General features: G+C 41.4%; 1 protein-coding gene across 1 annotated transcript in view; it reads right to left on the reverse strand.

The window, feature by feature from the left end:
- The window catches only part of Tenm3 (teneurin transmembrane protein 3), a 181138-nt gene that overhangs the window by 61015 nt on the left and 107270 nt on the right, over nucleotides 1-12853 (reverse strand). Inside the window, exons 11-13 of the mRNA XM_059244770.1 lie at nucleotides 3157-3373; nucleotides 2023-2142; nucleotides 776-1037 (exon numbers count right to left, since the gene is read on the reverse strand). Of these exons, the coding sequence (XP_059100753.1) occupies nucleotides 776-1037; nucleotides 2023-2142; nucleotides 3157-3373 (599 nt within the window). The remainder of the gene's footprint in view (nucleotides 1-775; nucleotides 1038-2022; nucleotides 2143-3156; nucleotides 3374-12853) is intronic.

Raw genomic sequence — 12853 nt, forward strand, 5'->3', positions numbered from 1 at the left:
ATTTTAAATGATTTATTTTCAAATGTTTACATATGTGTACATTTACCATACGTGTGAAGGTGCCGTGGGAGGCCAGAAGGGGGAGCTGGATTCCCTGGAGATGGAGTTACAGGTGGTAGGGATTGGTCTGACACAGTGCTGGGAACTGAACTCTGGTCCTCGGGGAGAGCAGCTGCGCCATCTCTCCAGCCCTATCTACTTTTTATTTTGAGACAGGGTCTCACTAGGTTGTCCAAGGTGGCTCCGAATTCATTCTGTAGCCCAGGACCTGAAATGCTCCTACCTCAGCCTCCTGCATGGCTGGAATTATAGGCCTGTACCATTGGCCTGGCCTTGAACCATTTAGTTTTACTTTGCATTTTAGCAGAAGGTTAATTTCTATTGTACCTAACATCCTACCTTTAAGATTTGAAAGTTATTTCTAAACACAGGGGAAGGAAACAATCTCTAGCTATTTCCATAGATAAAATGAGTATTTAATATGACTATTTCTTTAAAAGTTAGGTATTTTATTCCCGTGGAGACCAGCATCCTATGAAACACAAATTATTAGACTTTAAAACATGATAACTAAATTTTTTAGATAATACCTTTAGAAAGCTACTGTTTCCTGTCAGAAATCACCTCTCCTAAGTCGTTTTTCTACTCTAGCACACATACCACACGCTACAGAAACAGGATGGCACTAGAATCCTGCGACTGTGAAAATATAATTCTTTGGCCACCTGTGACTAGAAATGCCCCTTGTGATGATCCTGCCAGCCGTAAACAGTACCTGTGTCTCGGGGATGATGGGGCTGTCTTCCGGGGAGGATCTGTAGAAGGTGGACAGGGGTGATGATACAATGATGGGACTCGGCCTCACGAACCCACTGAGATCACAGCTGGGAATGTCGTTCTCTTCTTTCTTCATGACAAGTGTATCCATCACATAAAAGACGTTCCAGGGGATCCACACGGTGTGGTACTGAGTGAGGAACGGGGAGCGCTCAAACACCAGAGTCAGAGAAGCGCCGCCATTGGCCACCAAGTCAAACCTAGAACAGACAAGGCACACTTGGTGAGCTGTCATCATACAATGCCTGACTAACTTAGTGAGTTGTCACCATACAATGACTAACTAACTTAGTGACTTGTCACCATACAATAACTAACTAACTTAGAGGGTTGTTATCATACAATAACTAACTAACTTAGTAAGTTGTCATCATACAATAACTAACTAACTTAGAGGGTTGTTATCATACCACAACTAACTAACTTAGTGAGCTGTCACCATACAATGACTAACTAACTTAGTGAGTTGTCACCAGACAATAACTAACTAACTTAGTGAGCTGTCACCATACAATGACTAACTTATTGAGTTGTCACCATACAATAACTAACTAACTTAGTGAGTTGTCATCATACAATAACTAACTAATTTAGTGAGTTGCCACCAAAAAAAAAAAAAAAAAAAAAGCTAACACTCTCAGGTTAAGATGATTCAGAGAGACAATAATCTTTTTTCCTAATTTTCATATGAAATATTTTCAAGTCTATTACAGAGCCAGTCCTCACACATCCCTTTTCTAGTCACCGATTTATCTATTTGCAGTCCCCTAAACTTCCTATCTATTCTTTGGAACATCACACATCCCTTTTCTAGTCACCGATTTATCTATTTGCAGTCTCCTAAACTTCCTATCTATTCTTTGGAACCATCTGGACTTAAGTTACAGACACCAAGAAACATCACCCATAAATATTTCAACATGAATTTTCAAAGACAAAAAACAGTCTCCGACAAAAACCACAATCCTGTGTCACGCCTCAGAAAATGGGATGAACTTTTATAGCATACGACTACATGACTTGCAATCTCTGTCTCTTGCACCGTCCCGGGTTTTTAAGAGTCTGAGAGTTGTTGCTTTTCTATTAAAAAAAAAAAAGACTATAAAACATGATGGGTGATGGATGAATGCCCAGTCTTATGCGTAAAGTACTTCAAACAGAGACCAAGGGATGCGACGGACTCACATTCCATCCTGGCGGGTAATAGTGTAGCCGTATTCTGAGTAATGTAAAAACGAGACGTTGACGCCAATAAGGGGCGTTCCATCAGCAGTTAGAACTTGGCCTCTGATGACGGATGCAAGGCTGTGGGGGAAATGGACGAGACTTTGAATGAATCTCTGCCTTCCCAGGACAACATCTTCATGACTTAACAGACAATTCAGACAAAAGATAAGATATCACTCTCAAACACAATCAAACGCTATTCACAAAAACCAGACCTGAAACACACCAAGAAAATATTCCTCTTAATTCAGTGTAATCTACTTCTTTAAATGCCTGGTGCTTACCCTGAATTTTAATTTGTTGCAATCGGTTTTTTGGAGCGTTACCAAGACTAATAATTTAAGAGATGAATTTTAAAAATGATAAATGATGCTTCTTTCCATAGATCATATATATGGTGTACTTGAAGAAAAGTATACTTTCCAATTAATTCTGGGGCAATCTGTAAATCTGCTGGGACCACACAGTACAAGATTTAAGGGGGCAATAAGGAACATGTGTGCAACCAACTCCTAATCTGCTGCTGGGTCTCAGTGCATTAATGCTGTGCAATGACTGCAGACCCAGGAGTTCGGTGTAAATCATCGTCTTTCACTCAGCGAGACGCGAGACACCTGCTTTCAGTTACTGGTTGATTTTCAGGTCATTACTGCTCTGTGGAGCACCAGTAGAAGAGCTTATGCAATCTCACTGCCATGCCGTTAGCAGCTCCATTACATTAATTCATAATTCATATTATTTAGTGGGCTCAGCTAAAAAAAAAGTGCACTTCTGTTTTGCCTTTTGGGGTCTTTTCATCGTGCCTTCTGTGATGTTTCCAACCGCGCTCGCAAAAATCAACTGGTTAAATGAAGATTTATTGACTCCTTAACGGAATGTCCTGTTCCGTCTCAGGTATTTGAAATTGACAAAGTATGTGAACTGTGTCAAAAATGCTTGAAACGAGAAGTTTGATGAAGAATTTTCCGAAAAGGAAAAACTATATATATAAAAGCAATTTTCTCAAATACGCACTCATCGGCATTTCACAGAAAGTGCACAGAACGGTTCTCACGACCCTTACGAATCTGTATAAGGGAAGCAAGCATTAACCTCTTATTGAAAGGACTTTCTCCAGGGAGCACGTGGGTGCTATCCGATCCAATCAGGAAACTGATGCGGTCATAGAAGGACTTGGCAGCCTGCTGAGATGGTGTCTGTAGACTTTGGCTAATGATATCCTGAGGATCAGGCAAGCCTCGGCAGTAGGGCTGATTTTGGCAGGAACTTTGTAGGCAGCAATCAGGATCCATGCAGTCAACGAGTCCATCTGCAGAGAGAGCAGCAAGCCAGTTAGACGGATCTGCTCCTGGTGCCTGCTCCTTGCACCGTGGTATACAGTTGACTCCTGTCTATTGGTGCGTTTGTTCCTTGTCAATTGATTTGCCACTCCGTATATGACAGTGATCTCTATGAGGCATCCTTTTTGAAGAAATACAGAAGAGATACAGATCGAATATGGGCATCTGCTTTTACAGAAAGTAAAGATCTAGCCTGAGGATGGTTGAAAGTAATCATGTAACATTTATTCTGAGTGAGGAATATGCATGACTAATTAGAACACCTTATTACAGGAAGGAATCAGGACAAGGTGTAAACACAATATTGGAACCTTCTTTGTTCTAGAGAAATGCACAGGACTTCCCATACCAAGCACATACAGAAAACAGATAGGTACCCATGAAGCTCTAAAAATTAGGAAAAGTACTGCAAAGCAGGAAGGTGCTAACATAAAATGGGTGGGATTAGCCAGCCATCTCCCACAGAAATACATCTCCTAAGAAGGGTAAAGTACGTTCTAGAGGGAAGCAAGGCATTTTTCAAATTTAAAGTAGGAACTTGATCTTCTAATCTGTTTTCCCTAAAATGCAGTATTATCAAAACAAAAGAACAAAACCATGGCAAGTGCAAATTAGTCATGACAATGGAGGTTTTATATATATATATATAAATCTGAGCTGGGTGGTGGTGGCACGCACCTTTGATCCTAGTACTTGGGAGGCACAGGCAGGCGGATCTACAGAGCAAGTTCTAGGACAGCCAGGGCTACACAGAGAAACCCTGTCTCGAAAAACAGAAACAGAAACAACAACAACAAAAACAAAAAACTAAAACAAAACAAAACAAAAAATCAGGCATGAAGCACAGACCTATGGTATTCACGACATAAAGGAGTATGGATACAGTTACCAGTGTCTTCTCCAAGAATATTACGAAGGAGCATTTGGTGGCTCATGGTCATGTACCACATGGCACATTACTTACATGTTATTTCTCTTAACATGTAAGTCAGTGGTCTCGACAGACCTGGGCTACTGCCTACTAATGCTGCATGCTTACCCAGGGCTGCATGTGATACAACATCAAGCACATAATATGTAACAGTGACCATAGATGATTATGCTGCTAGTTTATTATTGGTTATACTATATCATTTGCCATCACTTTAGAGTATAGTCCTTCCTATTAATGAAAAGGTTACTTTAAACGATGTGGTGACATGTTATGACAACAGGACCATCACACATCCCATGGTCACTCTGACCCTAACCCTAACCCAAGGCAAGTGACTGCCTTTCATGATGTCCAGGTTGGTGTAAGACATTCTGATGTCTGCGCAGTGATCAAATGGTTGGGCGATGCACTTCTCAGAATGAATCTCCACCATGAAGTGAGGTATGAATGTACGCTGTGTGAGGCCTATCACCAGCCATGTGATCTGTCAGTGGCTGTCAATCAACGTCAATCCTTAAAGTGTTTATTCACCAGCTAAATACATAAAACTGGACCTGCATGGTTAACTGCTTCTCTTAGAATAGACTAATAAGAAAATAGCTTGAAGACACCAAACACCCTTGGGTATTTTAAAATCTTTACACGTAAGTAGCAGACTGTAATGTGGCCTTATGGAAAACTCAGATGAAAATATTTAAATGGTGTCTATGTTTTAATTATACAAATAAGAAGAACTTTCAGTTTTTAAAAACTATCCTCGTGATTTATTTGCTTTATATACCATACTTAGTTGGCTCTTTCATTGTCTGATGGCAAACACACAAAAGGAAGTAAGTGTATTGATGGGAAGACAGTGGGAGAAGGTGCCTGCCACCAGGGTTTGCGACCTGAGTTTGATCCCTAAGACCCTCATGGTGGGAAGGAGAGAACTAACGCCTGCCTGTTGACCTCTGACCTTCCCAAGCCTGCTGTAGCACATGTGTACCCTTCACACACACACACAGACACACACACAGACACACACACAGACACATACATACACACACAGACACACACACACTGTACTAAACATCCTTTTACAAAAGAAATAGACTAAATCGAATTAAGTTTCCAGTCCAGGAGGTCTACAGCAACACAGTAAAGTTAAGAAACAAGAGATGGAGTGACCTTTAGTCACTCTGTCCACTTGAAGGAGAATATGGCAAGCATTGGGTTTACTCCTCCCACTCTCCTCCCTCCGCCCTCTCTAAATTCTCACTTCAGTATTTTAGCTCTTTCAACACTTAGACCATGCGCACATGCACTCCTTCACTGTGGTTCAGAAATTTCAGGGAACTTAAAGTGTCAGGATGACTTTAAGGAGCCACCTGAAGAGACTCTCTGTCCCCAGTGTCCACTGGGATGAGCAAGGCTGTGAGGCTAGAATGGCTGAAGTCATCTTTCTGCCTCCACAAGACTTAACTGGAAATCAGTCCATCTCAGAAAAAGCAGAAGTCAAAAGCTTGGGTAAAACCCAACAGGTCACATCCACAGCAGCCTCCATAGGGTCTTTTTGTAAGCTGCATTGGACCTTCTGGGCTTCTCAGGTCTCATTCCTTTTTACTTTAAGTCTATTTGGGTTGGACTTTTCTTAATTCATTGAAACGGAAAGAAACAGTTTCCATAGATAGCAACTAAAATTCTCTTCATTATTTCCTTTGATGTTGGGGGAAACATGTTTAATAAGGGGTACTTGGCTTAGGATGTTGGTGTCTTTTTATATATTTTAAATGCTTGTGATAATTTCTATCCACATAGAAATGAATGGGTCTGAATTTTTGATGAGAGATATTACATATTTTTCCTTATGGCTGACATTTTTATGTAGATGTTGCATATTCCTAAGGTCATGGGTTGCTGATTATTTGAAGCAGCATGCTTATTTCTTTGACAAAAATCTAAAACTATGTGTTGAGGTAATCAAATGATACTGAGCTTTGAAATTTCATATAAATTTATCAAAATATTTCCTTCTGGCTGAAAAGCCATAAAAATGAAAAATGTCTAAATATTTCTTGATATTTCAAGTGGAAGAAAGATGAGGCCATGCTGTGGCCCTATTCTTCACAAGGATATATTATAATAATAGTGTAAGAGATAGGCTTTCTTCCCCCCTCCATTTCTCTTGAAACAGAAAAATAGTTTTCAAGACTGAGTTCTCTCAAGCAAGAGATGATTGGCCTATTGATTCAATACCATTTTTGGCTTCAAAAACCAAAATAAAACAACCCCTTAAAAACCATTCTAACCATGAAGTGGTGACTTATAATCTTATGTAGAGTTTTTATGGGGAGTTTTAAATATATATGCTCTACGATCTATTTCATGTAGTTACTCTCTTGGTGAGCAGATTTGGAATGCCACTGCATATGCCTGAGAGAGTAATTAAACACAGCTATTTTATAGTCCTGTAGACTCTCCCTTAAAACCATTCTTTCACAAGGGAAAGTCTTTTCCAATATTATATTTTATCTCTATTAACCTGGCAAATTAAGGGTTAACTGATCCCCACCCCACTTCTCCCCTAGTGTCTTCCCTTAGGCACTCTATGGTACAGTTGCCAAGGAGGAACGCCCAGATTTAGTCATTCATCTTTGTTAGTTTATAAAAAGCAAATGTACATCAGGCATGTAGTCTGCAGGTCATGAAACTGCATGAGATTGACACCTTCTGAACTAATCAGTTGGAAATGCATTTTTACAAGCCTCTCTGCTAACATCCATCAGAGAAGAAATCTCATTTCAACAGGCGAGATGCAGGGACACACTGTTTGTTACTTTTTCTGCAGAGTTTATCAGTAACTTGCCCAAGCAAGTGACGGATGGTTATGAATCTGGCTTCCTATAACTTGAGAAAACATTTTTCACTCTTTGTCTGCACTCACAGTAGCGAGGCCTGTCCAGTACTACAACTAAGTTGATTACCCACTTGCCCAAACGTATAGCGGAGCAAAATTGTCTCCGTGGAATAGCTTCTCCAAATCATTTTGGGATGCCATTATAGTCTAAAGAATGTTATGTTGGCTTACATTTAGCCTAGAATAGAAGCCATATCTAATAACATTAATCATAAAAAAACTAAAGATCAGAAAATTTCAAAGCTCATTGAATAGCAACCTTGATTATTAGTCAGGAGTCTTTGCTTTAGGTTGCATTATAAGCGACACTATGATATAAAGTAGATATATAATTTATGCTCTCCTCCACTCGATTCTTAACATTATTGCTTTAGCTATATTCTGGCCATATTTTACACATTCTTGTCTTTCCTGAGGCATGTTCAATCGGTCTTTAATAGTGGTTAGCAAACTTATTTTATAGATTGCCAAATAGCGGGTATTTTAGGTTTTGTGAACCATGTCACTATGAAATGGTCCCTGCAAAAGAGATCTGACAATAGATTAATGGATGAATGCAATCACAGCATTTCAATAAAACTTTACTTACAAATATCAGCCTGTGGCCACAACGGCCAACCTCAGGTCTTGCCTCCAGCTTTCTACCCTGTCCTATTTTTATAACATCTTAAATCACTTTCTATCACTCTTGTTATATTTTTCGGTCAGATTTAATCAGCACACCTTTGGTCAAATTAAAACTCGAACCCCAAGCTTTCCTAGAGTTCCTCTGATGGTGACTTTGTTTTGTTTGTCCACACTCACATTTTCTTCTTTGAAGCATGGTCATTTTATTTATTTTAAACCTTGTAATTTACTGATTGGAAAAGCAATACAAACCTCCTATTTTCCTTAAAGATAATTATCATTATCGTCATCACCCACGACAAGGTCTAAATCCCGAGGCAGTATTGTGGTCGTGAGAGTTTATCAGTGTATCATGCACTGTTCATGACTCTTCCTAGTAAACATTTGGCAACCTGCGTGGGGCTCCTTTCTGCACTATGGAACTATGGGACATGACTTCCAGCACATTCTTGGTCTATGGGAATCAGTGCTGTATGGGTGTCTTAAGGTTCAGTTCATATCCTTTTCATGCTATTGACTCCAGTGTGATCATTTTTTGTCCTACAAAAAACCTGCCTTCTAGACATGTTTAGCTGCATATTATACAGGCATCTGAAGCCTATCATGCCTCATCCACCACATCTTTGCCCTCTTCTCTGGACTTGTCCATTCCCCTGTGCTTCCAATGTCAATCCACTTCAATCTACCTACATCACTTTTGCTTTAAAAAATTGTGTTTATTATTTATTTATTTATTTATACAATAGTACAGTTCTTTATTTATGTGTGTGTACATGTGCATATGTGTACATGCATGCAGGTGCCTGCTGTGGCCAGAATAGTGTGCCGGACACTCTGGAGCTGGAGTTCAAGGTGGTTGTGAGCCGCCCAATGTGAGTTCTGGGTAGCAAGCTCTCCTTCTCTGAAAGAGAAGAATGTTCTCCTAATCACCGGGCCATCTCTCCAGCCACAGCTTCTCTCTCTACACCCAAAGTAGACGCCTGAAGTCCATTCATGACTTCTCCCTTCCTTTTCCTCTGTACCTACTCCAACTTGAGTTCTTCCTTTGCTTCACTTTAACCATCACCTGAATGAGTTGAGTATATGTCTCCCAAACTATTCTTTACGCCATCTTGGTTTCCGTGCACACTCGCATGCCTCTCTCTGCCTCTCTCTCTCTCTCTCTCTCTCTCTCTCTCTCTCTCTCTCTCTCTCTCTCTCTCTCTCTCTCTCTCTCTGTACTATATGTGAGCGCTCATTGGCTCACTGAGTAGATTAGGTTGTCTGGCCACATGTTTTTCCCTCCCCAGTGGGATGACACGCATGCACTACTATACTTGTCTTAAAAAAATTTTTTTTTTTTTTAACAAGTGCTCTAGAGATCAAACTCTGGTCCTTGGCTTTGCAGGGAAGAACTTTATCTAAACAAGTCAAAATATGCTCAGAAATGCCCTCTGGTTTTCCTTTACCATTCTTTTCCCTCCCTCAGACACTATCTATACCTCGAGTTCTTGGATGTTTTACACCGCAATAGTTACTTAAAAGTGTTGCTCATTAGTTGGGTATTAAGAAAGCCATTATATGGAAACACATGAACTATGAACCAATGGCTGAGGGGTCACCAACTGGATCAGGCCCTCTGGATAAGTGAGACAGTTGATTGGCTTGATCTGTTTGGGAGGCATCCAGGCAGTGGGACCAGGTCCTGTGCTCATTGTATGAGTTGGCTGTTGGAAACCTGGGGCCTATGCAGGATCGCTTGGCTCGGCCTGGGAGGAGGGGACTGGACCTGCCTGGACTGAGTCTTCCAGGTTGATCTCAGTCCTCGGGGGAGGCTTTGCCCTGGAGGAGGTGGGAATAGGGGGTGGGCTGGGGGAAAGGTGAGGGGGGTCGGAGGGGGGAATAAAGGGAATCCGTGGCTGATATGTAGAACTGAATTGTATTGCAAAATAAAAATAAAAATTAAAAAAAGAAAGCCATTATAAAAAATATCAGAAGAAACTACGACACATATATAAGTCTATGTATAATCCTATAAGGCTCTTGTTCAGAAACCGCAGGTAGAGTTTATGAACAAAAGAGCTAAACTTCACAAAACATTTACTTTGTATTAGTTGAAAAAAAAAATGTCCGCCTGACAAAAGATACCACAAATTGCAGAGTCAAAAGGTGAGTAAAAATCCTGGGTAAAATATGAATGATACACCCGGCAGAGAATTAGTGGACTGGAACAAGAGGTTCGAGGGGAAACCTCAAAGAGAAAATGCGAAGCAACTCAATAGGAAAAACCAAGAAAGAGAAATAAGTATGCAATTCTCAGAATAAATATCAAGGAACAAGAAATAAAAACACAAAAGGCAGAGAACAAGGCAGACAGATCATCATTAACCTGGGCTGGGCCTGCATCTCAGTAGCAGAAGGTCCAATGTACAGAAAGCCCCTGGGTTTCAACCATAGCACAACAGGGAAAAAATATTATCAGTCTAAGTAGTAATTAGAGATACACACTAAAATAATAAAACAGGGACATTTCCATTCATCAGAAAAAGGTTCCGTGTTTCACTTTGTTGGACAATTTCATTTATGTACAATGATTATGTACAGAGTGTGACCATGGGCAAGTAACAATCTCACACCAATAAAATGTACAGTGGTTGGGACCTACGTGCAAGGCAACAGAGGAGCAGCTATAAAAATGAAAACCTAAAATGTGCCTTTACCGCACAATTTCCTTTCTAAAATTCTATCCTAAAGAAAAATGTTTATTTACACACACGTGCACACAAATTCACTGCACAAAATTCACCACACACACACACACACACACACACACACACACACAAATTCACCACACATTTCCTATGTATCAGGAGGAAAGTAGCAACAACAGTAACCCAGTTACTAACAATGTGTTAGCAGTCACATTAATCAGTACATCATGGTAACTGAATCTCTTATCTAAAGTAGGAACCAACTGCCTTCCAAACCAATTCTCATCTCTCCCAAGTCACTATTCTACCAGGACACTGCAATGCCTAGAGATTTCCAGTGCCACTCTATGTTCTGATAATATCAGGAGTCTCTGGGAGGAAGTACTTAATGATCTTTGATGGTTCTGTTTGCCTTTAACCTTTTTCCCCCTCTCTTACCAATGTGATTACCCACCATTTTATTTACTTAGCTTGTATCTTAAAACTTGCTTCAGTGGCCTCTGAAATCTGGAGGCGCCTGTAAGAAGGGACTCCACGTCGACTTCACGGAGTGGAGATCGCTGTCAGTGACCTTCTCAAGAGGAAAGGAGTGCCCTTAGCTTCCGAAGGCCACAGCTACCCAGTGCACATGGCAGCAGTTTGAAACTTAAAAAGACACAGCTACTTCCTACGAATGCACAGGTGCTCAGAGCGACTAAGGACGCATGGCTCCGTGTGTTCTACTAGCGGCCCCTTCGTCCCGCTCCATCTGAAGCTCCTGTCCATTGCTTGAACATCTGAGAGCCACTGTGTCTGAAGGACAACAGGAAAGGAAGGGCCCAGGAAGGCAAGGACTGGTACCCTGGTGGTGAGAGTAGGAGTTCAGGGCTCTTTATAATCAGTGGTGATGGAGCGCGCCACATTGGGGAAAGCAAGGTAGCCGGAACTAGGAGAAAAACACTGGCCAAGGAAGATGTTTAGTTATTGCCCTGTATGCAGCTGTTTTAGTGTAAACATTTATTTATTTTTAATCAGTGTATATTCATTGTACACTGTGATGGGCTCCATAAGGACGTTTTTATATAAATCTATCACATACTTGGACCACACTTAAACCCTTCCGCTTCCGGGGATGGTAAGCCATTTCCCCTGTCTTTTACAAAGACTGTGTTCGAACTAGACAAGAGCACGCATATATATATATATTTTCTTAAATTCTGACCAGAGCCAAATCAGCCTCTTCACCCGCTCCTTCTCTTTAGTTCCTTAACCTGCCAGGCACCCAGGTTACCACCTCACGATAGGAGGAAGCCGGCCCTGAGGTTCTGTCTTTGAAGAACAACAAAATTAGGTTAGGGACAGGCATGGAAATTATGTGAGATAAGGAGAGAATTCACAAGAGGTGTTCTATTGGCTCAGATTTTCCCTCAGAGAGGGAAGTCTAGCGATAGTGGAGTTTCATGCTAATAAGAATAAACAAAGGGGGAATGAGGCCAATTCACAGCTGATAAATTTTTGAGGAAAAGGAAAAAACCTCCTTGGCTGATAATAATACCAAAGAGTTGATTAGCCCCTAAATTACTCTGCCTGGTCTCTACAGACTTGGCCCCGCAGTTTGCATCCCTCCGAGAGCCAGGAGGACCTCCTCCTCCTCAATGCAATCTTCTCTCAGACGACAGAAATCTGAAGTGCATGATCAAGGAGAAAGAGACTCTCCTCCTCCCCTGGCACCGGAGACAATGGGCTTGGCACTCTTTGGGGGAAAGCAAGAAGTTAGGTCGCCATCTGGGCTACGTCTCAGAGAGGATTAATGTTGCCAGTTCTGTAAGCACGTGATCTTGAGGAGTTTGGGCAACAAGGTATTATCAGCTACGAGAGCTGTGAGGGTTAGGGACTCCTGGAATCCATAAGGGGCGCGGGTGGGGGGACGGAGAGGGGGAGGGTAAAGAAGGCTTTTATGGAGAGTTACTGGCTCATCTTGATAGCCAAGGAAAATGACACAGGGAGATGGTGGGGTGGTCTATGAGAAAGTTAAAAGGGAGGTCCTCAGCTCCTCGCCAGGAAGACCAGACACATGTAGCCCATGGTGGACCAGGGTACATGGCTGCAGAGGGATACCCGCCCAGGTCATGGGGAAGAGAATTGGGCCCACTCCACATGACTTCTCTGACACCCTTCTATGACTAGTCAAGACAAGCACTCAGGAAACCAAAGAAGGAAAATCAGGGCAACAATGGCTGCAACACGCTGAGCAATCTACACATCTTTTTCTCTTAGAACTTTCGAAACCTCTTTTGGTTCTGTTTTGTAGGTGAGAGGTGAA

The sequence above is a fragment of the Peromyscus eremicus genome, chromosome 17, assembly GCF_949786415.1.
Source record: "Peromyscus eremicus chromosome 17, PerEre_H2_v1, whole genome shotgun sequence".
Taxonomy (NCBI): domain Eukaryota; kingdom Metazoa; phylum Chordata; class Mammalia; order Rodentia; family Cricetidae; genus Peromyscus; species Peromyscus eremicus.